The 27,709-nt window shown below is 37.3% G+C and overlaps 1 protein-coding gene across 1 annotated transcript; it reads right to left on the bottom strand.

Annotated features, from left to right (window-relative positions):
* EXO1 (exonuclease 1) lies at window positions 1-27,134 on the bottom strand. Its single transcript, XM_007437534.3, has 14 exons — window positions 27,000-27,134; window positions 25,657-25,837; window positions 24,321-24,440; window positions 22,523-22,646; window positions 21,034-21,171; window positions 18,038-18,250; window positions 11,940-12,127; window positions 11,341-11,437; window positions 8,962-9,190; window positions 8,352-8,595; window positions 6,017-6,500; window positions 5,383-5,484; window positions 3,066-3,256; window positions 1-316 (listed from the first exon to the last, which is right to left on the bottom strand). Exons 2-14 carry the CDS (start codon window positions 25,815-25,817, stop codon window positions 169-171), a joined length of 2,439 nt encoding a protein of 812 aa, XP_007437596.1. The 5' UTR covers window positions 25,818-25,837; window positions 27,000-27,134; the 3' UTR covers window positions 1-168.
* Window positions 27,135-27,709: the final 575 nt, after the last annotated feature.

The raw sequence follows: 27,709 nt of genomic DNA, 5'->3' as shown, positions 1-27,709 counted from the left end.
TTCAAGGCAACAAGCAGCACTATATTGTTCCGTTCTGCTTCTTTCAAAACAGAAGTTGATAGTATTAGCTGAAGTCCATATATCGATAAGAGTTACTTTGATTTTTATGTCCAGAAATAATTAATCTAAATTTGTCCAGAAATTGGATGACAGTGATTACAGAATTGCTCAGACCTGCAGCACCATTTCAGTGAAATATTTTCCACTGCACTTATCAAAAGTTTCATCATATGTGTCTGGAGTGAGTTGGTTATTGTTATCTTTAATTGGAGACAATGGTTCTGATTTTCTACAGGATGGTAGCGTTTCTGATTCCCTACAAGCAAAATAAATAAATAAATAAAAATGAGTGTATGGTTAATAGTAGTATAGACAAGTATATAGTGAACTGAATTTATTGTCAGTCTCTTTAGAGGTACATTTTTACTGCATACCAGTAAAAACCACTGGCTGGCTGGCTTTTTCTCTCTCTCCCTTGCCTCCCCGCTACTTTTTGGAAAATAAGTCCTGCCAAAGTCAGTTACTCAACATGAGAAGAAGATATACTGCTTTTGTCTCAGAAAGCAGCAGGCCTTTTATTCCCCAGCAGCAGGAGGTACCAGCAAAGCCAAAGAGAAACTGCTCTATAGGAAAATAATGAAGCTAGAAGGAATTAAAACTTATTTCTAAAAACTGCCTGTGGGATACTTAGTAAGAAGATAACTCATAATCCTGTGAAACTGCTCTGAACGGTTTTACATTTCATTCATACTCTTCTATTTACACATTTGTCCAGGCAATATACCAATTGCCCATGTGAGTAAAAATATACAAAAAACTAAAGCTCAAAACAATTCTAATGACAATCATAAGTCAAATACCAAGTGTACACGTTAGAATAATTATTTAAAATACTTTCAATTGCACTAACAGGTGATCAAGTCTCTAGTAAAACTTAACAGAAATAGTAAAGAAATAAAACTCGAAATGTTTCAACTGTTCCAGCAAAGGAATAGAATAGAAATCTTTATTGTCATTGTACAACTTGTACAACGAAATTAATGCCACCCCAGTGCAGCTTTAAAATTATAAAAACCATAAAACACATAAAACACACAACACACATATAACACAACCTTCACATTCCATATTGCACAACCCCTGATGCTGCATTAATACTGCACTATACGATAGAATTCAGTATAGTTGCAGCTCTAAGATAGAAGCTATTCTAAGCAAGGGGAACTTGGAACAATCTCCTTGCTATCTGGTTTTATACTCAGGGACAGAACAAGTAAGATGGCAGGCCACGATTGCTGCTATCAGCTATCCAACCTGCAGAAAAAAATGGCTAAAGAGATCGCTTTTAAATCTATGCGGTTTATTTAAAAATCCTCATAGGAAACAATTTGAACAGCTTCAGAAATATGAAGTAGAACCTGGTAATAGAACTACCTTCAACAGCTAAAATTGCTCAGCTCTTTAAATAACCTTACTTCAACACATTAACAGGATGGAGGAGCTAAACACTCCCCCCTCCCCCATAACTCATCCTGAAGACAAACAATTCTACAACTTTCCATTCCAGGGGAGTTTTAAAATATGTTTTCACATTTTTAAGTTCACTTGCCCAATTTCTCTATAGGATCACAGAAGTTTGCATAGATTACCAGCAGATCTATTCAAAAAGTTAATGCAAAAGTTGGGGCATATTTTTATTGAAGCTACATGATTTTGTGTGTAACTATTGCCTGAATTGAATATTATAGCACAAAAGTATTCAGCTCCCAACAATGTTAGGTATCCTCCCCAACTCTACAACTAGCAAACAAGTCCATTCTGAAAGCTTAGCTTGACAAAAGACTACACAAAAGCTCAACAATACCACCAAACCAGCATAAAGTTTGGCATTTTTAAATGCACTGTGAAGGCTTATCAGCAGGCCTATGAACAAACATGGAATGTGTACTCTGATTTCAAAATTCAGGAAGCCAGCCCAAATCAGTACAGAATGGTTGCATTTTTAAATCCTGAAACCTTGTACTAATAGCCTTTGCATTTACAATTTAATTGCAGTTAGCAGCAGTTGTGCAAAACACACAAATGCACACCTAAGTTTGGACTAAACAGTATGTGTGTTTTGTTTCAGGCTCAAAACAAAACAGCTCCAGTTGAAATAGTTTGTTGAAATAAAACCTCTGCACAGATCAGCCAAGAGATTATAAGATGAAGAGAGCAGCTAAACTCTTCAACATCCTTCTCTTAGTAACATCTTCCATATGAAGTTTTCTAAATGTTATGAATTTTAGTCAGGATTCTACGGGCACCGATTTTGTTTTGCAGCTTGCCTCCCACGTGTAAGCCCCCAAAAAGCAATAGTGTTATTCTTTGCTGGTGTTTTTGTTTTGATATGGGTCTGGCTGCTGGCTGAAACAAAAGCTCCATAAATAACATTAACATTACAATAAAACACAAGAACATGAAGGGTGCACACGCACACAAAATGTCTACAAATTCCAAGCAAAGTTGGAACTATTGAAATTATGTAGTTTGAAATGGTCAGGCTTTGATCTGACCTTAAAATAAATCCCTTAGAACATGTGTATTTTGTTATGAGCAAAGAAATTTACAGAGAATATAATATACAGAGAAGTCAAATTTGAATTCATTATGTGTAGATAAATGCAAAGATTAATCCAATGGAAGAATATTGAGGTTAGAAAAGGCTACAACCAGAGGAGATAAAAGTCTGCTTCCTTGCCATATATTTTATTCCTAGTCATTAAAAGAGGGGGAAATTCAACACATTTTCCTAAAACTAGAGGCAGAATGAATTCTATTAACTATTTGATTTCTGTTTTATTCCCCCCCCCCCCCTTATCTATGAACCACTCTTGGCAGCCTCATCAAGCCTACAAGCTTAATTTTCTGGGAATTCAAAAGGCTACTTTAAGGACTGTAACTGCAGTATTCTGTCAGAAAGTCATTAAGCTAATGCCATGTTTTAGGGTCATATGTTGTTATGCCCCTTTCTCCATATAACACTGAAATAAAACAAATGAAAATTTAGAATAAAGGAGATTCACCTTTTGAACTGGAAGCTCTTCCACAGATCATTAATTTTCACCTGTAGTCCTGACTTGTTTTCAGCATTATGGTGTTTTTTCTTTATACTTGTTATTTTCTTCCTTAAGCCACTAACTTTGGCGGGCATCAGTAATTTACATTTTGCCACCGTTGGAGATTTCAGAGAATTGGTTCTACATAATGCAGGAATCTGAAGAGAGAAAGAGAGTAAAAAGTCATTTTTTGCTTCAGTGAAGTCTTGTTAAGTTGCCCCTGTAAAGAGGCGACAGTGTACCAATGAGCGAGGAACTGATTAAAAGTGCAACCCTTTTTCATATGAATTCAGACCTCAGTTGACCTCATTACTAGTAATAAACTTACACATTCCCAAGGCACTTTTTGATATGTATCTCATTTTTGTGAACACAACTGCTAACAGTAAGTATTTTTAAAGTTGAGTACACATGTTCTTTCAAACACTTAAAGACTGGGTTTGTATAGCACACTTAACCCTAAACCCAAGTGCACAACATACAACTAAGGTTCTCATTTGATGCTACACCCAAACAAACTGGGTTAGTAGGAGAGTCTGTTTCACGTAACGTGCTGAGAATATAGTTGGGCTTCTTACAACATAATAAGCAGAAACAACTCCATGTTAGTCTTGCCTAACTGCTACACAAACTCATCCAATACTTCTGAAATAGTTTCACCTGTATTAAAGTCTAAGGGTCATGTGTAGATGTGTGTGTGTGTGCGTGTGCGTGTGTGTGTGCGTGCGTGCGCATGCTCAACCATGTGGAGAACCATATTATTATTTATTATTTAATTGTTTTTACATCCTACCTTTCCACTGAGAAAACAAAATGAAAGAATGATCATTGCAACTTTCAACCAGTATTAACACACCCTGGAAACAATGTAATAATAGCTCAGAACATATTGTTGTAGTTAAAATAATTATGCAAACCTGGGTTAATATACACATACCCCAGAGAAAAACTAACTAACCACAAGATGTCAGTATAATTCTGAAGAATATAAAGAGGTATTTCAATCAACCAATGACATTTTGAATGTCCTGTGGACAAAGCTTATTAAAAATGGCTTGTAGATCATTATTACAGCAGAGAATTTTAAAAAGCAATAAATCACACAAACAAAAAAAAGAAAAGCTAAAATAATCTATATTGGCCATTACAATCTTTTCAGTATATTTTTTATACGAGGCTCCATTGCTCAGAATTCATTCTCTCTGCAAAATACAGTATCAGAATTTTGATCTCACTAGGGAGCCCACAACTCTATCATATTATTTCCAAAAGGAAATATCCTTCCAGCAAGGAAGCTGAATTAAAAAAACAGAAAAAATCCAGTGTGACCAAGTTTGACCAATTATCTAAACCATCAGTGGACAACCTAATCCAAAATCTTGTGATTGGAGTGGAAAAATATTAATACACAACTTAAGTGTAATTCTGTTAACTAAATCTGATTTTAAAATGAAATGAAATCAAATGTAGTGTTTTGGGGGTTTTGCCCCACTCCAAACTTTGTGGACAGTGGTCCTAGCATATCAAGTAATCAAGCATATCAATATCAGTTTAAAAAATATTGTACAACTTTGAAACCATGATGTAGACAACTGTAGTGAGCTTCAGGAGAGAGCATTCCTCATCCTCTATTTCCTTTTTGTGCAAGAGGTGAAGGAAATAACATGATCTGCAAATAACAAGATCTGCATGATGATTTAAAGGATATAAAGCACTTCATACATGCTTAATCAAATAAGTATTATAAATTGTACTGCAATTGGCAGATTGAGCTGAGATGCCTTAGGCCATTTAATGATTTCATGATAGATGTGAGAGTCAAATCAAAGACTTGCACGTTTCTTTCAAAGCTTACTTTGATTGAAACAAGCCCACAGTTCGCTGAATTTGCGTATGATGCAAACTGTGCTTCAGTTTAAAATGAAGGTGGAAGAAGAAGATAGAGCCCAAAGCCTGAAGCTCACATCAAATAGCTCCAACTGTGGTTTTAGCTGACTATTTCAAACAGGCCTATATCTCTTGCAAGAAGCTATTGCAGCCCTGACATGAATACCATGACAACCATTTGCATACTTTCAAAGTACCAGGATTAGCTCTGAGGTAGCAGAGGGGAGAACAGGAGTAATGCTTTAGTTATATCACAGGGTGGTGATGATCATAAGTAATATCTGGAATATATTATAATTAATCCATAAATGTTAAAACAGGTCCTGTCGGCAGGCATACTTTAGTATCTAGATAGAAAAAAGAACTATAAATGAAGAAGAAGAAGAAAAAGACACACCGTATTTCTGGAAACTGTGTTATTATCTATACATTCTGATTCAGAAAATGGAAGGATCTGAGAATTCAGATTACAATCTGGTTCTGGACTGCTGTCAGATTCCTGTCATTAAAAAAAGACAAGTATTATTTTATATTAAATGTGAACTCCATGTTATTTTTAAAAGTAAAATGGCTGAAGCTATGCCTAAACGAAGTACTATAAAAGTGTTATGATTTTCCAATCCAGTATGATCTTTAAAGAGTGATAATAGTAGAATTAACTTCCAGTAACTAGCAAAGTGACAAAGCTTATAATCCTGTACCAACTTTCATGAAAATCAGCCCTATTAAAACCAATGAGGTTTTCTTCTGACGTATACAGGAATGGTCTGTTAGAAAATGTAGATAAATATCTGACAGGTTAACATGTTCTGACCTTCTAACAATTAATCAATTTAAAAGATATTAGTTTATAACAATAGACAGACAGACTGGCAGGCAGACTCTGAGATTTCAAAAACAGGAGTTCTTTTATACATGGACAGCCAGATGTATAACTATTGCAATAAATAAGGAGACCTTCAGACAATCCCTTGAGAGTGCCATGACAATTTAATAAACTGCTTAACTGAAACATAGAGTAATGATCTTACTTTGCCAGGAATAGCATTTTTCTTGGTCACTGGCGAATTTTCTGAAGCATCCATCTTGCTTTGCAACAGCTTGTCAAGATTCTGTTTTGATGAACACCACAGTTCTTTTAAAGGTGATGTCTCTTCTTCAGACTCTTTATTTGATGGTGAGGTTATTTGTGAGCCAGTCACTCTACAGTCTTTAGCTGTGTCTTTACTGGGTCTTTGGACATGCTTTAGCAGCGCTATGCTTTGTGATGGGCTAGGAGACACACATCTCTCTGCAAAGCTTCTAGACCAAATGAAACAGCTTGACTGTACCACCCCAGGTGTTGATGAGACGATTCTTTCAATTTCTCCAGTCTCTGATGAGCAGGGACTGTGGTCTTCTGTTAATTTATTGTTTATTTCCATAGTTGGACCATCAGCCTCACTGTCCTGGAGAGGCTGGTCAGTTTTATCCTTTGATATATTCTCAGGCAGATCCCCAATGCTGCAGAAAAACCTAACATACATTGGATGAATACAGGAAGAAATGAGAGATAATATTAAAAGCTGTGGGCAGGAATCTAACCAAATTAAAGTGTTACAGTTTTACTGAAAGAGGAAACTATAAACATTTGTTAAAATTATGGGCATGTGCTGAAATAAATAATTAGAAATTAGTGAATTATAACAACCTCTAGACCTATGCTTTCTTATCACTCTCAATAGTTTTACTTATAAGTCAAAGCACATTAATTAATAACTATTTTTTTTTAGATTTTTTTATCCCGCCTTTATTATTTTTATAAATAACTCAAGGCAGTGAACATACCTAATACTCCTTCCTCCTCCTATTTTCCTCACGACAACCACCCTGTGAGGTGAGTTGCACTGAGGGGGAGGGACTGGCCCAAAGTCACCCAGCCGGCTTATGTTAAAAAAAAACCCTAAGGACTAGTGAGATAGAGGATGCATTTATAACTCAGGTTCTAAAGACTTTTGAGTGTACTCATTCAACTAGAAAGCCAGGAGACAAATCCAATAAACTGAACACACTGCAGTATAAATGCAACTCTCCTTTGTCATAGTTGCATTATAACTAGAACCTTCAAGGTTCAGAAGACTGAAACACACTTCCTAACTTCATCAAATGGTCCACCTCTATATACAGATAATAAATACATAGCTTTAGCATGAACATGCTACACATGTGAGTGCTTGGAGACATATTCTTTGTTTAGCTGTTACATTTAAGAAAGAAGGAAGCATTTTGTGATTCTAAGTTGTATAACCTCTTCATTTTTTTCAGACACAGAACATACATTACGAGCAAAAGTAAACAGGAAGTAGTATTGCCTTGTGCATAGTTTGCATCAGTGAAGTCCCAGGCAATTTGTTTGACTAAAAGAGGAAACATTTTTTGTCAAATGATCAAGTGGTAGTAAAAATGTTTAAAGTTTCTGGGTTACGATAAATTTTCATGCCCTTCAAGAAATGGGCTTCAGCAAATGAATGATTAATGGTAAACTACTAAAGGACAGCAGTATTTTTCTTCAGTAACTCCATTGCTCAGTCTTGCAAAAATAACTATGTTTGAGGAAATGACCTGTCAGCATGCAAACTTGTATTTTGGCAGTGAGCAAGGAGGTACATCAGGGAGGTTAAATTAACTGCACATTTTGGTGGTTCATGGGCATGCAAACTTGTTCACCTGGTCTTACTTACTATAACCCAGTACGGAATATTTAGAATAATCTCAGTTGGAAGGTGCCTCAGAAGAAATCAAATTAAAATCTTGCTTGTATAAAGTTGAATTGTATTTGAACTGCCATCTAACAATGCCAAGCTTTGTTTCCACACTGAAGTTTAACTTTTTAAAAGTGCTTTTATATATTAAATATTCCTGAAGATTCCTATGTCCACATCCTCATTGTTATTTATCCTTTGCTCCATCAGCTTACCTTTGTAAAACTGCATAAAAGAGGGAATTTGTAGTCCTAATGCTTTAACATCCAAATCCATAAAAATCACTGCATATATACAGATTTTTATAAGAACTGGAGACATTAATCAAATAGATCCCTTATGTCACTTTTTGACATGTCAAGCAAGCAAGTGTTCCCAGCCCTCCAATTGGGTACCGTAGACACTGCAAATCCCAGACAGCACAGCCTCACCTAGAGGGCTCCAGACTGAGTAAAGTAGCTGTGTCATTAATCATATTTGTTAATGTGTTGTGCAGTCCTGATCATACCATCTGATCTTACTGATATTTAGTGTTTAAGTTCTAGATTTGTTTTTTTTTTAAGATTATTTTACTTTCTTAAAAAAATTAAGTGAAATTGCAGGAACACAATTTAAAGACACATACCTGCTTCTGGTTCCTGGAACAACAACTGCACCATTTTTTTCATTCTCCTTCTGCAGAATAGTGGCAAATTTATTTCTAAGCCTGGGCTGAACACTGGAACTGTCTTTGTTTCTGCATGAGTCCCGGGAAGCACAGATTGTAGACATTCCACTAAGAAGCTTCTGGTTCTCGTCACATTTTTCTGTTTTGGTTTTTTTTGAGTTTGAAAAATACTGGCCTAGCAGTTCCCCTTCTGATAGTTCTTCTAAATATATAAAAAATGAATTACGTTTAATCATACTAGACCTACATAAGGATTTTTAATAGATTGATATTAACAGACTAGACAAATACTGTAACAATATTTTGTTTTTGCTTACCACCGAAGAGAAAGCAATAAAGAAAAATTGAAAAGTTAAAAGAAATAAATTATGTTTGTGTTAACTTAAGTGTTCTGTTAGTAATTCCTTCAGATGATTTATAGAAAAACTATATAAGGAATTAAGAAATATGCTATGGGGTAACATTTATTCTATCCTAACAATTGTGTTGAGCATTTAAGATTCACGTGCTAAGGGTCAAGATAGAATATGTATGTATGTATCTATGTTTAAAAATGTAGCAATCGTACCATGCCTTGGTCTTTTTGCCACTAGCATTTTGCTGGGAAGTTTGAGTCCTTTTAAATTAATTAGCCGCTCAATTCCTCGGGTAGTGGGTTTCTCTAACAAAGGTGCTGAATTTGTGACGATCTTAGTAGTAAAACAGGGTTTGTAGTCCCTGCTCCAAATACTCTTTAAATAGGATGACTTCTCATGAGTATAACTGACATCCCAGCCATGGCCTCTTGGCTGTACAGGCTATACCAAAAGGACAGAAAGAAAAACAAAAAGTTATGTTATTCTCTGTTTCTCTAAGTTACATTGATGCTAAGTCTATTACTGGTTTAGAGTTTTCTCAATCGTGTTTTAGCAGCTTGCCACTGGACAAGGAGAATCTAGGATAGTGATCAAGCCCACCTAAAAGATTGACTGTTGCCATCTTTTCAACTCATATATGCTTTAACACCTTTCTGATGGGGACACTGTTGAAATACAGCTGCCTATGTGACAGCGACTTTAGTTTATACAATGGCTTTAGCTTTTCCAGATTATGTACTGCCCAACTGGTTCAACTCTGAATTCTGTTTTATCTTCTACACGACAGCCCTTCAGATACTTGAAGATAACTATGTCTTCCAGCAGAAAGAGATTCCATAATCTTCTCTTCTCCAGATTATGATCTACAAAGACATCCAGATCCTTTTTTTCTGTACTGCCTGAACTGTTGCCAGTATGATCCCAGGAGTTTGCATTTGTCCCTGCTGAAATTCATCTTGCTGGCCTCTGCCCACTGCTCCAGCTTGTTAAGATCCTCCTCAATCATGATACTTATATTGATTTTGGCCATTAATCAAAATTTCATATAACAAATCAAACAACAAAGCATATAATAACACTAAACGTTAACAAGTAAAATATATGGCTAATTAACTTATAATATGGGAAATAATCTATCAGATTTTATTTCTACGCCGTTTCCCTATAGCTATCAAGATTGAACTAAAATTTGCAACCCTTTTTGGGATTCCTGAAGATTTACTGATTAAAAAGAACATGTTCCCTCCATAGAATAGCTGGAGTGATTAGCAAGGAACGGTGATATGAATTCTGAGCACCAAGTCTTATGCAATGGACAGCTCAATAATATGTGTGATGTTGCTATTTGGGTTTTTTGATCATAATAAATATAACTTCAACATGTGTGATGTTAATTCAACTATATCCTCCATACAGGGGCAGATTCACTCTTAGAAGGAGATTGCTATGCTTTTTTTTCAAAGCCAATGTTGGTAAAACATTCAGCCTAGTGAGAGTAAAATGCTCATCTGTGAGGAGTGAAGATGAATATAGAAATAGAATATATTTCACCCCCGAATCTTGTTACTGTTTTCTAAAAGGGTTTACTATTCCTTTCTCTAGGTGGTCTGCAAATTTGATAACCTCATGTACCTTATCTAAGTCATGTACAAAGATGCTGAACAACATAGACCTAAAATAGTAGCATATTACTCAATACTTTTTCCAGCTTTACCTGGAGCCATCAATATATGCTTGTTGGGTACAATTGTTCAACTAACTCTGTATCTATCCAAAAGTAGAACAGACCAGCCCCAATTTTGCCACCTTTATAAAAATCTCATGGAAGTCAAAGTACACCATGTCTACCTCATTCCTGTAGTCAGCTAAACTGGACACTATTACAAAAGGAAATCAGATTGGCTTGGCATGATTTATTCTTAATAAACTCACATTTTTTTCCAAGCAATTTTCTAAACTGATTGCTTAATAACCTCTTCTGGAGTGTTGTCTGGTATCAATAACAATTGACCGTAATTATGTGGGTCCTTTTTTCCCCTATTTTTGAAAGTAGGAATATTTGTCCTTCTCCAATCCTCTGACACCATGAATTCTCAAAAATCACAGAAAGGGCATCCACATGAGGCCCAGGCCAACAAAAAAATCAGAAAACTTTCTAGCATGAGACCATGTAGAAAAAAGGAAGGCTTATTTGCATAGCTTGTATAAGGCCTCCTTTTCTGCAAGTTACTGGCAACTAGGCCAAGATAACTATACATTACATTTAACTTTATAGCTAACAAGTGCAAGGCCTGTCGATTCAAATTGCATTAAAGGATTGAACATAGAACACCTAGCACAGAAGATACTTACTTACACCTGAAGAGTCCTAATAAAGACAAAAACAGTTGTGTAGTACACTTAGTGGTTGTAACTCGTATAACATCTAAAGTTGTAGTTTTGATACAGGATTTTTAGTATGGTGTTTTAAATCCTGTCATAAAATGTATAACTTCTATATATTTCAGACTTATCTAAGTCAAGCTAAAACACAGACACAAAATCATTCCCCACAGACCATCAAAACATTTTTTTTAGATTCAAAACATTACCGGTGATACATCAGGATTGTAGTCATCAATCTGTTCCATTGTCATAATGTCTTTATTTCCAAGTGCAATTTGAAAAGCAGTCCTGTCATCAAAGTATCTAAGTGAATCAAGCTAAGAAAGAATGCAATTTTTACTTAGGACTTTCTTTTTTTTAATAATGCCATTCTATGGAGATCATAACTCTGTATATCACTGATAGAAATGTTCATGCAGTTTCAGAACACATGAAAAAGAAGAACACCTTTGTTTTATGTAGATATAAACTTAAATAACATAATAGCTAGTTGAGGCATTAACACTGCATATTACCTAATCCCAACTTTGTTTTCCTGGAAGTTTCAATGAGATTAGAATTATTGGCAGGGCTTTTACAATGGCCTATATTATTTGAAAGAGCATTACTATTTATTCAAGCTTAATACTATCCCAAAGGGGATAAACATAAGCCAAACAAAATCTAAGTAGTAATTGATCTAGAAACAATTTCTTTTTTGCAACAGCAATGCTTAAGGATTTTACCAACTGAAGTAGAAACAATTTGATGGTGACATTTTTATGCCCTATAAATATATTACCTTTTTAAATTTGATAAAGGATACTTTCCAGCATAAAATAGAGTTCCTGGATCAACATCATCTTCATAAGCCTTCAAAGGAATAAGTTTCCTCCTGACTGGGTCAAAAACCAACTGATAGAGGAAAGTATTATTAGCACGAATAAATCCTTGTATGTATTCTTCAGATACTGAAATATTCATTTTTAAATATTGTCCCATTTTCCCAATGACCTGCCAGAAAAACAAACAGTGTTCATGAGAGATAGCAAACACAATTGCTTAGCTTCTAAATAATCTCTTCAGTCACATTAGGGGACAATTTCCACAATCATCTGTCCTTCAGTTTATCACATCATTCCCTAATGATCCTAGAAACAGACATTCAGAAGGAAAGTTAATATCCAAGCCAATACCTTTATTAATCTACATATCAGTGCTTTGGACTTTGGATGAAGGAAATCTGGAACATTTGGGTTATGAGCAAGGTTCTTTTCTACAGTTGAGGATATCCTAAAAACAGGGCTGCTCCTCTTACTTACTCTAGCAGGGACAACTAAAAGATGTACAATGGTCTCTAGCGTGAAAGAGAACACCCCTTCTCTTCCACTTACAAAACTGTAAAGATATAGGAAGCCCAAACACAATTCAAAGGAAGATGCAGAGTTCAAAAACATAGTAAGAAAATACTAGGGCTGTGCTCTTCAAGAATGATTCAGAAGTGCTTTTGATGTCATGTGAGCACAACTTTTTTCTGCTATTCATTAAAACAGCCTGACTTTTTTCAGGCCTCAGAGCGAGCCTAGAAAAGCACAACCACTGCTTTTAAGGTACCCAATATGAAAATGCAATCAAGCTATACCTGTATGAGGCTGGAAAACTTGCTATGTGAAAAATGTTACACCCCCTGAAACAGGAAATACATCCATCTTCTCAGTAAAAAACAATCTCTACCATAGTGTCCAGATCTCTCAGTGAGACATGAGCAAGTATGTACACTAACCTACTGTCACTAGATCACCCATGCTTCCTGCTACTTAACATGCAATTTTGAAGAGAATCTGTCAAGTTCAGAGCTCAACAAAGAATTTTTCTTGATCAATAAGTGACTTGCTAGTAGATTTTCTTGTCAAGAAAGATAATTCTTATTGTCTTCTAGTTCCTTTCCATCATTCAGTCTGTGGTTACTCAGGTTCTGCTCTGAACTCCGCATGAGAAACATTGTTAAAAGCATTGGGAATTAACAATAGAAGAAAGAAGATGCTTTCTGAATAAGAGGTAAGGAGCTTGGACCACTTGTCCCTCAATCAATCCTGATGTGTCACCTTGATATTAGACAACCTTTCTCTTAGTCCACTAGGCAAATACACCCTTGCTGAATTCACATCCAATATATTACATCCCTTGTAACTAGAACTGGAAGTTCCTTAAAAGGGTTACCTAGATTAGATGATTCCAAAACAGCTTCTGGAAGCATGGTTGCCTCTTTTTGAGTGGGAGGATATAAAGTGGAAATCACCTCTGGATAATATAGACTGAGCTGTTACAGAGGAAGAAATAAAAACTGATTTCCAGTACAGAGACTGAGCTGGGAGTCAAGGATTCTTAAAATTGTCTGTCTAAATTGCACTCTGATTGATTTGCAGAAGTTACACATTACTCTGAGAAGTTACACTACTTGTATAACCCCTCCTGTAAGCCGTAGTGACAGATTTTGATTGTACTGAGATGCTAGGACACAGCTCAACTTTACCATATTGCTAGAAAATGTACCTGCCATGCTTAGTTACCTGAATGCTATAAGAAATAAATCAGATGCATTCCTAAATAAGAACAAAGTTACCATAAAAACCCCATCTGCTCCTCTGAATCAACTGAGTAACAAGGACAGAACTTTTTGCCATAGCAATCTCTTCCTGGAACACACAAGAGATGGGCCTTGAGCCAATGTGTAGTGTGATCTTCTTTCTGTAAGTATCTCACTAAAGAGGATGGAGTATTTCTTCTTCTTCTTTTTAGGAGAACATAAACATGAATGCTGAATGAGAGAGCCCCATACATCAGGGGGAATATTTAATTTGATGCAGAGTCTTTAACATGCACTGTGGAGTTATACATATCAAGCACTAGCAAATTAGACACTAACTTCCTTGACTATAATGAAATCACCTGGTTGTCAGTGATAGGAACTTCTCCCAAAATTCCTTATCACTGTCAGATTATATTAAAACACTTTGTAAAAAACCCTCATAAATGTTTTTCTGCTACTCTGCTCAAAACAAACAAACAAAACAACCCCACAGAGAATGAGACGAAAACAGGAGGGTAAAGTGGGGAAGAAGGAAAGTTAGTTCCAGATTTGAAGCAAACACTCTATATGTCATTGTTTTAATTTCTACTATCTGGTGACAAGAGGCAAGCAGATGACACTATGTTGACTAGTCTTGAATTTAGTGTCAAAGCCAAAGATCTTCACTAATTATTAGCCAACACAGACAAACAAACACATGCCTCTCTAACAGATCATCAGATATTGTTGTGGTGCAAATTCTGAAATGTTGTTTTCAGGCAATGGCCTGAACACCCGATAAATATAAAATCCAACCATCCCAACTTAATGGCTTATACTGAGTTAGACTGCATCCACAGCAACAGGGACATCCGTCACTGGAGACCTTGAACTCCTCAGAGAGAAAATTCTTAGCTGGTGATTGTGCAACACTTCTGATTTGAAGGGGGAAAAGGTGCTTTAGAGCTTGTGAGGACGTGCATCTAGTGTCTTTTCCTGGAATTGTGTTGCAGCATGCAGCTGATGATTTCAGGAAAGGACTCAGCTGCTTTAAGGAAGTACCAACAAGCAAAACCTAATGTGCAATCCAAGCATCTTTTTCCCTTTGTATCTAAAGTGCTGCTCAGCCCATGACAAATATATTTATCAACTGTAGTTACAGATTCTCCTGCCTCACAGCCTCCAGGGTTATGGGGAAAGGGCAGTCTCCTCAATTTAATAAGCTGCTTCTATTTTAGGGGCTCTGATAAGAAAGGGGGGGGGATTAGACCTTTTTTATTTGATGATCTATTTGTTTATTAACTGCAGCCAGTTACTGGGCTTAGCAGGCTCTCTTGCTGTTGTCCTTGGAGACTGGGTAAGGAGGGAGCCACAGTTCTCATGCAAACTGATAGGCTCCTCCTCCAAGGGCTGAGAAACAAGGCAGGAAAAATGCTGAAAGGGGAAACTTCCTTTCCTTGCCTAGGCTTCTTACTATTCCTTCCATCACTGAACAGAAAGGTGAATGAAACCTGTTACAGGAAACATTCTGAATGTAATCATTTCACCAGATCCTGAAACCTTGGTTGTAAGGAAAAATACTATATTGTGGGGAATTTATTGTCTTGTTTGGTTTCTTCAAAAATAGTGACCCTGTTTCTAAGGGGAAGGTCTGGCATTTTTTAATACACTACATGGAACTCTTGGTCCTTACATAGAGGAATTGACAGTCTTAATGGATACAGACAGAAGACTCAAGGATCCTAGTTCATCCCTCTAACCCCAAGATTCTTATGATTTTGTTTCAACAAGATGAAGGTAGTTAACTTTTGAAACAGCCTGGCTGTGATAGGTACAAGTTGGTCAGACAGCTTCTCTTCCTCTGCCATACAAAGACTTCCAAAGGCAAAGGAAGTGGAGGCTTCTGGGTTCCCAAGTCAAGGGAAAAACAAATGGCCCTGACACTGATGCAGTTTTAGTCTCTTCCAGTGTCTGTCTCTCCCAGCATGAATTTGATGAGAGGTCTTATGGCTCTTACCTTCCACTACACAACTACCTTCACAATGTCATGAGAAAAGAGCAGATCAGTTTTCTTGCCCTCATAACAGTGGCTCTTGAAATGCTGGGTTGAGAGCCTTCAGGAAGTCTGAAAGAGCCATGCACATGTGTGTCTTTAGTAATGAAATATTCACGAGCTCCCAAAGCATGACAGAAAGCAATAGAAGAGAAACAAAGCAGCCTAGCTCTCAGCAATGAGTTACAAACTGGAGCTAGGTCATAACACTCCAGAAGGGAGGTATGCTTTCTCCTACACTAGGAATTGTTGAAAATATTTGGCTCTGCTTACTAAGGCAAGTAGGAAGAACAACAGTTTTCAGGATATCCTCCTGCACAGAACTACCATTAATGTACTTTGATAGGAAAAGCTGACACCATGGACTTCATTTTAGTAAAAAGAACCCAAGGTTAGTAAATACCTGCCAGTTAAACCCCTCTTCTGCATCAGCTCTATCCCTCCAATCCCCAACCTGCCCCAAAGTTAGCAACAGGTGATTGTCCAAAGAACAGTGGCCTCTAAAGATGGCACTATGTAAAGCCTGAAGCTGATGAGGTTAGAAACTACAAGTTTTCAGAGTGGACAGATATCCCTCATATCAAGATCAAGAACAGAATATCCAAACTTCCACTGACTTGAAATGACAGAAGGAAGAGACCTAGAATTTAAATCCTGGAGCAGACATATATACATAGAGTTTGATTTCTATGTTCTGCAGGGGGCTGACCTTTCTGTGTGGTTTCTATCCTGTCTGCCATCTCTATAAGCTCCCGCTGTAAGTCCCTGAGTATGGAGTTAGGCTTGTAGAGAATTGAGATTTATTGCTGAACTCAAAGTTTGTTACACAGGCGCAGAGGTAGAGCCAGAATTTAAGTCAAATGACAACTGGCCTGAATGAACTCTGAGAAGGCAGCAGAGCTCCACTTGTCATCTAAGAAGCCTTTATGTCACAGAATGCTGGTAGACAACCATTTGTACTGTGAATGATGCTGAACTACAGCTTCTAGCAGCCACAGCTACATGGCTAATAGTAAGAGATATAGGAAGCTGTAGTTCAGTAGGAGTTCCACAGGTTGCCTATTCCTGCTAGAACTTACGGCAAATTAAGGTCAGTATAGACACTCTCTGAATAACTCAGTGGTGGCAACAGCAAGACTATATGAGGTCAGAGATGGTCTGCTGGAAGACAAAGCAGATGTGGCAGTAAGTATATCTATAAAACCCTGAGTCAGAGACTTGGTGGCATTTTAAATGGACTACCAACAGTTTCTCATTAATGCCCCCCCCATTTTAATTACTTTAACTACTTTTACTTGGCTTGCTTCCCTGCTAATGCATTATCTACTCAGAGCCAAGAAAAAGACAGAAAATTAGGTTTTGAAGATATTAGCACTGATATGGGATTTATAAGATAACTCTGAAGAACTAGAGGGAAAATTCATGACACTAAACCTAAAACAAAGATTTTTCTCAAATCAACCTCCTTTTCCTAGGGAGAACTAGCTTGTTGGATATAGCTTCACATCAAACAAGGAATTTGCATGAAATATGCTTCATTTAGTTTGTGTTACAATTGTACAGAATATAACTTTTTTGCTCTATTTACTCTTTGCTAATTTATAATTATAAATATTCAGATAAAAATATCATACAGGCTTCTGTGAAGAAACTTAGATTCACTTTGAGAAAGCAATTCACACTCTGGAGATATTATTCACTCTGATGAAATGAAGAAGTAGCCTGATTCACCTAGAGAAAGCAACGCATATGGCCTCACCATTATTCAGGCACTTCCTCTTAGCTTTCCCAGACACTGACAGAGGCGCTTTCAGGATGCTGCCTTCAGCACGCAAAGAATAAAATAGAATTGGCTCATAGTGTGACCTAGAGCCATCCAGGTTGGAAAACCTTTGGTGTGTGAAGCTTTTGATGGAAGAACAAGAGGTGCCTCCTCCAGAGCTGAGCAGCAAAGATCTTTTGACAAGGTCCAAAGGAGGCTCCAAGCTGGATGGGTTTATTGCACACTAGGATGCATCCCACAGCATTCACTAAAGCCATCCAGCTGGAAGCACTTCAAGCATGGCAGGCTCCAAGGAAGAAGGTGAAAGAGGTTTGGAATCTGGGTAAGATAAAGCAACGTGGTTGCTTCACTCTTTGAAGCCATGTTGCTTCATAAAGCAGCTTCAGGGGGTTGTTTCATTAGAACCTAGATCAGAGCAAAGCACTGCTTTAAAGTTTTACAGAGCAGATTTTCCTCATTATCCATGAAGATGTTTGAAAATACAGTACATGATGAATCAAATTGCAAAAAACATATTACCTTTATAATATCAGGGTTATTGGCTATCTTTATCAGCTTGCAAGACTTGCCTAAGCCAATACCATGAATTGATGGAAGGTAGTCACAGCCGGCCAGAATACACATGTAACGGAATTTCTCTTCTGTAAAGGCATCACCAAGCTGTTTGCACATTCCTAGCCGAGCTTGATCAATTTCTAAGCCATTTCCAAACTTGTCAATTTTCAGAAACACCTTGAAATACAAACAAAATCATGAATGAATATGTATATTCAGGAGTATCCACAAGGTGGATCAACATCATCAAAATGGCAGGTAGGATCAGGTGTCCCTTTTCAATGTGCATTCAGTGTGCATGCAAAAAGGAAAAGGGCTTTGATTGACCTAGGTGCGCCCACCATTTCAATGCTATTGAATATTCCTATATTTATCTATTCTGCTGGTATTGATCAAAGCCCTTTATACAAGCACTAGTTTGAGAGTGTGATTTGGGATTAATGGTGCCATGACAAGAAGGATTGATACTTACAAAGGGGTAAGGCAAGGGTGCATACTTGCACCATTGTTATTTAGCCTATACAGTAATGACTTACCAGGACTAATGAAGAAACCTGAAGTACCTATGCCCAAGGCATTAAACACATATTGTAAGACCTTGCTATACGCTGATGATATGATTTTACTATCATATTCGCAAGTTGGGTTGTATAGGTTGTTAAGAAGACTTGGCTCCTACTGTCATAATTCTCTAATCATTAATAAATCAAAGTCAAATGACATCATAACCACAGATGGCTATTAGATGGTGAGACAATAGAGCAAGTTAATACCTTCCCTTACCTAGGTATAGTCTTCTCTGAGACTGGATCTTGGCTTCCTCATCATCAAAGGTACTCACTTAGAGCAAGGGCACCTATGAACTTACTGGTCAAATTAAAAAATCATAGCTATCCAGGCTCCTTAGCCCCAATTATCAAAGTACACAAAGCCAAGGTTACTCCTATGCTCTTATATGGTGCTGAAGTTTGGGGCTTAAAACACATATCACTATTAGAACAAATGCAGTCACAGCATCTGAGAAGTATCTTGGGTGTGGTTAAAAGAACTTCAGCTGCTGCAGTTAGAGAATTGGGAATCCATACAATTTGTTATTTGTCTAAAATCAGGGCTTATAATTATTGGTGTAAAATCAATGCTATGGAAACTGAGTCTCTCAAAATTGTGTCTGTTAGAACAGACAAAATCTCACTTAGTCTTCTTGGATAACACAATTGACAAATTATATTAGGAGCTGCAGTCTCCCTGTCTCACGTCTAATTCTTTCTGGAGAATAAGCTAAAACAATTGCCATACAAAGAATCTTGGATATAGAAGCACAGAAAGATATAGCCAACCTTAGTAAGGTTGGCCCACTGAACTGGATGAGCTGTTACAAATGTACCTTCCAAATTGCCAAGTATTTAAACACAGAAATGCCCAACTATCTTAGGGCAGTATTTGAGCAAGATTTGAGGAGTTGGACACAATACTTAAATATGGAAGATTTAACCAAGTCCCTTGTGCACATGACCTATTGGGATCCTTATATTAAAACAATATATTTCATGTGCAGTCAGAATTTAAAAATTACATATAATGCAGCCCTTTATTTGAACAAAACAGTACAGTTGAGATCTGCATATGTGGATCTGATTGGAGTAAACTGTAGGGGTGATACAGAAATATGATTTCCATCTTTTTTCTTTTTAAATTTTGTTTCTCTCATCCTATTTTTAATATATGGTCTTATTAATGTCTTATGTTTTATATTCTATATCCTGATATGACCCAATGGCTAATCAATAATAATAAACTGAACTATATTTATGTAGTATGGATTTTACCACGTTTTGCTCAGTATATTCAACATTTCTCTAAATTAAGTTTATGAGTTCATACACATACAATAATCTTTTCTTCTCCTTTTGCTACAGCTGGAAGCCTAATCTCACCTCACCTCAGATACAGTCAAATCTTTCTTGAAAACCATTTTGTCAAACGCCTGCCAAGGAATATCAGTAAACATCAGCAATGCTCATATGACACTTCAGTAGCATTTTGAGAACTTTGCATATTGTATACCATACATAGTATGCAATACTGTGGAGTGCCTCCTACTGCGGATGGCAGAAGGAGGGGCTAAGGACAAAAGATACTCATCTACGAGTTCATGTGACTTCATGGATCACAGTTCATACTGTTGGCACTGCACACTAGAAAAGTTATTCGCATATTTTTGATGTAAGAAAACATAAGGAAATTTATGCAAGACTTTGGAGGGCTTTACAGTTGGAACAAATAACCAGGTGTCTAAGATATCAGAGCCCCATTATACCATGTTATTTAGCTTTAAGCCTAACAATAAATGAATTACACAGCAGAACATCCTATTTTGCATGCTCTTGTCACAAATACTTCTAAGATGGTATTTAGACCATCTAAGACTGGGCAGAGATGACAAAAAGTAGTGGCAAAGAGGTACACTACAAATTGAAAGTCCCAGGTTTTATTCTAACCTCTACTACAAACTCCCTAACCGGTCTTAATAAATTATGCTTTCTCAACATAATAGTCACCTACCTTTTTGTAAGGATAACATCAAAATCAAGTATTTCAAGTGCACGCATATGTACATGTACAAGCTCATGGGTGCCTATGCAGATGCACACGGAGAATTCTGAATTCTGCTTCAGAAATACCAAGTCTCGGATCTAAACATATGAAAGAGAATTCTCCCACACATATGGGAAAAAGCAAAACCTAAGCATCCGTGCTGGTGTGTGGCGAACTGCATTCTGCCAATTTCTAAACCATGTTTAAAAGATGCTCCTGGCTCCTTTTACGTTGGTTGTTCAAGTCTGCTTTGACCGTGGCCATAATTGATGATGATTTGCCATATTTAAGGCTGGCAAGTAAAGGGAATAAGCAAGTGAAGGCTCTGCACTGGACCATATAGGATTTCCATGCAGACTAACTACCTTTTTGCATCCAAAAGCAAGGAGATCAGAATCCTCTGTAATTATAGCTTGAACCATGCCAGTTTTGTTAAGATAGGCTAACTGAGCATCAGCTTCATATGGGGCAACAAGACAGTCTATTCCTTGGGCTCGGGCAGCCTGCAAATAAACAGAAAACAATGCAATGTTCAAAATGCTCATTATAATACCATGCATTAATACATAAAGCTACTTTGTAATCAACGAAACTGTTTAGCTACTTAAACATGGTATTCTTTGTCCTAAGCTCAAATAATAGCTTTCCAGGACCCCAGCTGCAATATTTAAGTTGTATCTCATTGGATAAATCACATAGTAAAGGTGGAGCTTTCTGTACATGACTAATATTATTCTACTCTAATCTGATCTAAAATAATCCAACTGCTGTATGCACAAGGCAGGGAATACCTTTGGTTTCTGAGATACCAAGAATTATAGTATCAGTGATCACATTGCAATAGGGACTTTTAAAATTTTCTAACAGAAGTTGCCAATAAAACTGATCCTACTGGGCAAATTCAGGCAAACTTTCAAGTGGCCTTTCAATTTTCACTTTCAAAAAAATTTAGTCCCGCAGCCAGCATTAATGTGGTTAGAAGAACAGTAGCAACACTAAAATAAGCTATCAGTTTCTTGAATTCATCAATTACGCTCTTTATGCCTTTTCTAGTCCTTGTAACCAGCTTTTACTATTTATTTAGTTACAGAAATATGGATTTTTCCACCCCACAGACTTGGCCCATAGAAATCTGGGGGACATGCTGCTGGTCTAACCCACATTGGAGGGAGGGAAGAAGGGGGAGGGAGAGAAAAAAAAAAAGAAACGGGAAAAAATGAGAACTACAAAAACTATTGTCAATTGCCATCCTTGTAAACCTAAATACCCACCCAGTTCTAAAAGAACCTAGTCACACTGGTTATTAATGGCCCATACATTTTCATATGTAATGTTGCACACAGTTCTCACAAAACTTGCAAACAGCAACTAGACTGTACACTTTAGACTGCAGATGGCTCTCACATAAATAAATCCCTCCTCATACAAAAAAAATTGCCCACATTGAAAATTAGATGTCAGAAGAATTTTACGCTGAAGTTGTAGCCCATTTAGTAATGTAAGGCCACACCTGCAGTTAAAAATGATACACCTGAGCTGCCGATTAATCTGCTCAGTATTAGGCCTTATATGTATCCCATATAGATTAAAAAAAAAAAAAAAGGTGGGGGAGAGAGGGATACCCCCCAGCTATGATATTAAATTGTTTAATTTAGTAAGCATGGAAAAATACTTTTGTCTTAAATTGTGTCCTTCATTGCCTGCTACAGTATATGGTTTAGGGTACAATAAAATAAACAATTCTAGTCACAGTTTTGCTCTAAAGGTTGCAAGCTTAAGGTTGATAGCAAAAGCAAATGTTATAGCCAAAATGGGATTCATAATGGACAACCTGCTAATATAAATAATACTTACTTTAATCACTTCACAAGCCATTGCATGTGTAACATTAATGCTGCGAGCAAAGCATTCTCTTGCTTCTGATAATTTCCCTTCACGGAGCAGTTGTTTCCCTTTTAGGAGATTTGCTTGTCGTTTTCTACAAAATCACATAATAAATCCATTCTCTGAGTGTCCCATAATTATAACAAATAAGCAGAACTAATATTGTGCTATTCTCCCCAACAATATCCTTACATTTTTGAGATTTACAAAAGCTTAAAAATCAGATATAAAAGGTAATAAAATAGCCAACAAATAAAAACAATATAAATTAACTCCAACAATAGCATGTTCATTACCATTACTTTGAATAGGTTTATACAAAAAAAATTACCTTTTGTCCTAAAGGTGATCAAATTACATGAAATTAAAGTGCTGATCCTAAATACATGAGAAGCAATGTCAATGCTAATCACGCTTGCCCATTTAAAGAAACAGCACTTAAACTTTTCACTATAGACTAAAGCTTACATTGATTTTAGTAGTAAACTGCCGCATTAACTCTTTGTAATGAGTTGATTTCTAGAAAGTTATCTCATCTCATCCAGCTGTAGCACCATTTGGGAAGCCAAGAAAGCATCCAGAAGAAGGAATAGCCTACCAGCCACTCCCATGTTATTGCCAAGATGACTTCACGGCTGTGTCCAGGAGGTCATCAGGACTCAAAGGAGATGTTACTTCAATCAGTTAATTACCTTAATTTGGGACTATGTCCTAAAGATTTTTGTGTACACACCAAGTACTTTGATCACATCTCCATTTCTACTTTCAGCTGCAGATTCTTGTATTGTGTAGAGGCTTTTGCAGCAGGTTCTTCAACTTTCTGGACGGTTTTTCCAGAAGGAGGAGATAAAGTTAAGATGCATTCTGAGGAAACTGTGTTTAGACCTCTGTGTTCTAAAACTTAGAACATAAGCAGCTTAGACCTTAAAACACAAATCCTAATCTAGATTTCACTAGGGGAATGTTTGCTTTAGTTTTATAAATTTGCCTCTTATTAAGTCATGAGCCATTGTTTTCATATAGAAGCATCATTAATTAAAGCCCTCTTGTAAATTATTAACCACCTTTATTGGTTTTAACTTTTAATAGTACTCTTCAAACCAGTTTAAATTTGTAACAAGACAGCAACGACATGTAGAGCATGGCTTTTGGAATTCTTTCTAACCCCATTATCAAGCAGTGGCTATAGCAGGTGACTATTGTTACTTTGTTACAAAAGAAAATACATTCTGTTTGGGTGTGCTTCCACCCTCCCTTTTGTTGCAACTGTGTGTTTGGGCGCCTGATTGCATTTGGAAGCATAGTGCGTGTGTGCGCACACCCACATAGATGTGTGTGAGGACCCAGTCAGATTGGTTGCTATGTGTTGTGTTTAGTCTTCCCTGGTACTTCATCTGCATATAAGTGTGCATTAGGAAGCCCAAGGCAGTCTACACATACTCCTCACTGGGTCACATGACCAGAAGTGAGGCGGGCTTAGAATGAAGGAGTCAGCACATTCCATTGTTGCCCAACTGCTTCTCTCATATGAATGTCTTGGGATTTATTTTTTTTCCCCTCTGCAATGCCCAGCCAGATCCAGCCCATTTTGATCTCAGTCTTTATTTTGCTGATTTGTCCCTTCATACCAAATTTGGCCCTATTCTGTTTTTGAAGAATTATCCTGCTAGAAGTCCTGATTTCTTTCCAACATTCTGTTGGGTTGGAAAAATTAAAAAAAAAAAAAAGGAACATCCCCAGCTTCTTAGTAAATACAAACATAACTTACTCCCTTCTTGTTTTTTCAACTTCCTTTTTTGAAGGCAGAGTACATCCATCAAATACTAGAATTGGTTTAACTCCAAATGATAAAAGCATATCAACAAGTTTCATACAATAAACTACATATCTGTGGAAAGAAACACCAACATCATACATTTGTCATGACATCTTAAAACATAAAATATGGTTTGCATAACAAGGCCAACTTCCCTTTGCAACAACAAAATGGCCACTGGATTAGGATAGCATAGTGATCAACTGATATTGCAGTTCATACCACAGTATCTAAAGCAACATTTTGTGACTAGAGGAGTACTTAGTTTACAGAGTAAAAGAATGTCAGCTGACTTAATTAACTGTACTAAGCACACCCTATAGGTCTTACAAGAGAATTTCACCTTGTGTATTAATTTAAGGAAACCCTATGGATTAAAAAAAATTAAGCTCTTTTCCAAATATGTTTCAGTTTGGGCTGTAATCCTATGCACTGACTATTCAAAACTATTTACTATTACTATTCTTAAATGAGATTTAAGAAGCCTCATTTTTTATTAAAGTTTTCACGAGCAATTAAAATGAAAAAGCAATTAAGTTCTATTATTTTTCTAAGTTCAGGCATTTAACAACATACTTAATATGCCCAACTTTCCCATCTTTCTTACTGATGGAATACATTGATGGACAACTTTTATCCAGCTCTTAGAATGTGACTATCTTTCCCATATAGTGAAATTCTATATTTCAAATTAATGATTACAATTCATAACCTATTTGCTTCAGAATAGGTCACTAAATCCATTCAAATCTTTAGATACAAAGAGATTATAGGGCTGGGCAACCTGCAGCCCATATGCATCTCTCATTTGTAACCCAAGCACCCTGAGTTTGTGCCCAAAATTTGGTAATAAAATGGCAGATTTTTTGCTAGCACAATTTTTGGCATGAGGACATCTGAATAAGCATGGAAACTGAAAGACTTTGTGAGACAAAAGACATTTATTTCTACCCTTTAAAGCTGGCAAGGATGGTCAAAAGCATACCACTGACATTTGGCAGCAAAATAGCCAAATTTTGGCAGCATGAATTTTCATGTGAAAAGCTAAAATGAAACTGCAAAAGCCACAAGAAGCAGCAACATTCAGCTTTAAACACTTCCAAAATCTTCAAAACCATGAAAATGGGCCTGGCCTCCCCAGTGATGTCATAAGAAAGCCTCCTGCAGCCTTCCAGTTGGTCTAGAAGCTGGTTAAAGCCTGCAGGCTAAAAATGGTTACTATACAACCACCACATCCTTTACTGTAACTATTTTACCCATTCTGTCAGTTAAATTGCTTTGAACATACTGGTCTGTGGCTTCTCCTTTTGCTAGCTTTTCTGCACACGCATAGGCTCCTTTATGCAGCCAGCAGTAAGTGTCTACGGCAACTACTTGTCCTTTGTACTTCTTGACATGAGTAGGTTCAGCTGCCTCCTTGATAAACTGGAGCAAACCGTGGATTCCCATTGGACTGTATCAGTTGGATTCTGCAAGCAAAGTAAGGAAACACAAAGTCAACAGATCCTCAATTGTTCCTGAGTCGGGGCAGGAAACTTTACAGTGCATATCAGTAAGACCTGCAATAGAGGCTCTTTTACACACTCACCAAGATGTATTAATTTGAAGAAAATGAGATGAAATGTTGGTTGTATATAGAACATAATTAAAGAATCAGCAGTTGGTTATGCCTGCATAACTATGCACTCTGCTTTATGTATACAAGTGATATAACAGAGGCTGAGAAACTGCTATCAACATATCAACACATGACAGCTTGCACTCATATTCACTTGTCTTAAGAATTGTTTTTGTTACATGAGGAATTTGTGACATTAAAATCAACTTTCAGGACAATAGATGCAGGAAATGGTCTTATCTCCAGTTCATTGCTTTCACTCTTTTCCTGTTCTCAGAATCTGTAAAATCCTATGATCTGACATAGTATGGAAAAAAAAAAAATAGTAACACAACATCTAAGGAAAAGCTGACAGCTATTCACCTTATTTTGAAAGCTGCTTGAATTACTTTCTCATGCCAAGTTTATTTCTCTCTTCTTCCTACTCACCATCCTTATCCCACTCACACCTAGGAAGATAATCCCCAATCTTAAATTTAACCTCTAAAATAATACAAATTACTAAACCCTCCATCGGAGAGCTGAGGGGAGGGGAGGGGAGGGGGCGGCGGAACAATGTATTGAAGAGATAAATTCCTTCCTTTGAGCCAGATGTTTTCTGCAAATAAAGTTTTACAAAGAGCTGCAGATTCCGAAGCAGCAAGCCGTATACTAAATGGCACTAAAATCAACGCTTTTAAAGAACCTTAGTTACAAAATAAAAGATTGCGGAGTTTTTTTTTTCCTCCATCAAAATTCTTACTCGCGCCATTAAAGTCAAAGGGTAACCCGCACTTCGTCTCTCTACACTTAATTAGCGAAATGGACGAAGCCACAACGTGTCTTTACTAAAAGACAGGTCACGTTCTCCACGACTAACCTCTACTGTGTTCTGGGGCGGGAATATCCCCGGGGACGATCTCCGCTTTCCTTTAATGAAGGGACGCTATCTCGCCCAGCTCCCGATGTTGGGAATCCAAAGCCCGTGAAAGAAAAACGAGGCGCCCCTCAGCTGCCCGCTCCTGCCCCAGTACCTGATGAGAAAGCGGAACGCCGCTGCTGGCGATCGGGGCAGCGCCGAACCGACACCGGGCGAGACGCTTCTATCAGCTCGGCCAAAGTAGGTAAGCGCGCGAACCTTTCAAGCCGCGCGCGCTTCCCAAGCCCCATCTCGACCTCGCCCTCCTCGCGAGAACTAGGAACCGCTTAGACCAGATCGTCCAGCATGCCGCGCGGCTCAAAGAATCCCTACCGAACCTGCCCGATCCTCACCGCTGCATCTTGGGCTTTGTAGTGCAAGCGTTTCTTTACGCCAGGCTTGGGAGGCTGGATTATCTCTTTAAAGGGTGGGGCGACGATCTCTTTATTGGTACTGGAGTTGTGTTTTCCGATATACGCGTTCGGTTAGAACAATTATTAAATGCAATTGTCAGGTTAATAGATCGGTATGGTCTGCGAGTCTAGCTTAGTTTATGTCTCATGGTGCGTGAACGCTGGCAGTTGGGTTACTAATTCAGTAAAGCAACATTGAGTTAGCAAGTTGTGGAAAAGATGTAGTGGGCTTATTGATGTAGTAACCTATTATTTTGTTACTATTACTGTCATTTTGTCAGCTTTCGATGGTTAGTATCTATATGCCACCTAGAGTCTGCTTTGATTGAGGCAGTACAGTACTATAGATGAATTTCATAAATAAGCATAGCTTTTACCTATTGAATATACAAACCTCTTGGCAAGCTCCAGA

The sequence above is a fragment of the Python bivittatus genome, unplaced genomic scaffold (assembly GCF_059951505.1).
Source record: "Python bivittatus isolate LINGU-HERP-01145 unplaced genomic scaffold, Pbiv_v1 ctg000020_np1212, whole genome shotgun sequence".
Lineage (NCBI taxonomy): Eukaryota > Metazoa > Chordata > Lepidosauria > Squamata > Pythonidae > Python > Python bivittatus.
Note: the sequence above shows the minus strand (reverse complement) of the source record. Positions and strands in the feature narration are given on the sequence as shown.

Excerpts from the sequence above, each read along its gene's own strand:
- EXO1 (XM_007437534.3), bottom strand. The coding sequence starts at position 25,817 with ATGGGAATCCACGGTTTGCTCCAGTTTATCAAGGAGGCAGCTGAACCT. Across the intron at positions 9,191-11,340 it reads ACAATCCTGATGTATCACCG|CCTGTACAGCCAAGAGGCCA; the intron begins GTAATGTTTTGA and ends CTTTTGGTATAG. Across the intron at positions 6,501-8,351 it reads GTTCCAGGAACCAGAAGCAG|GTTTTTCTGCAGCATTGGGG; the intron begins GTATGTGTCTTT and ends AATGTATGTTAG.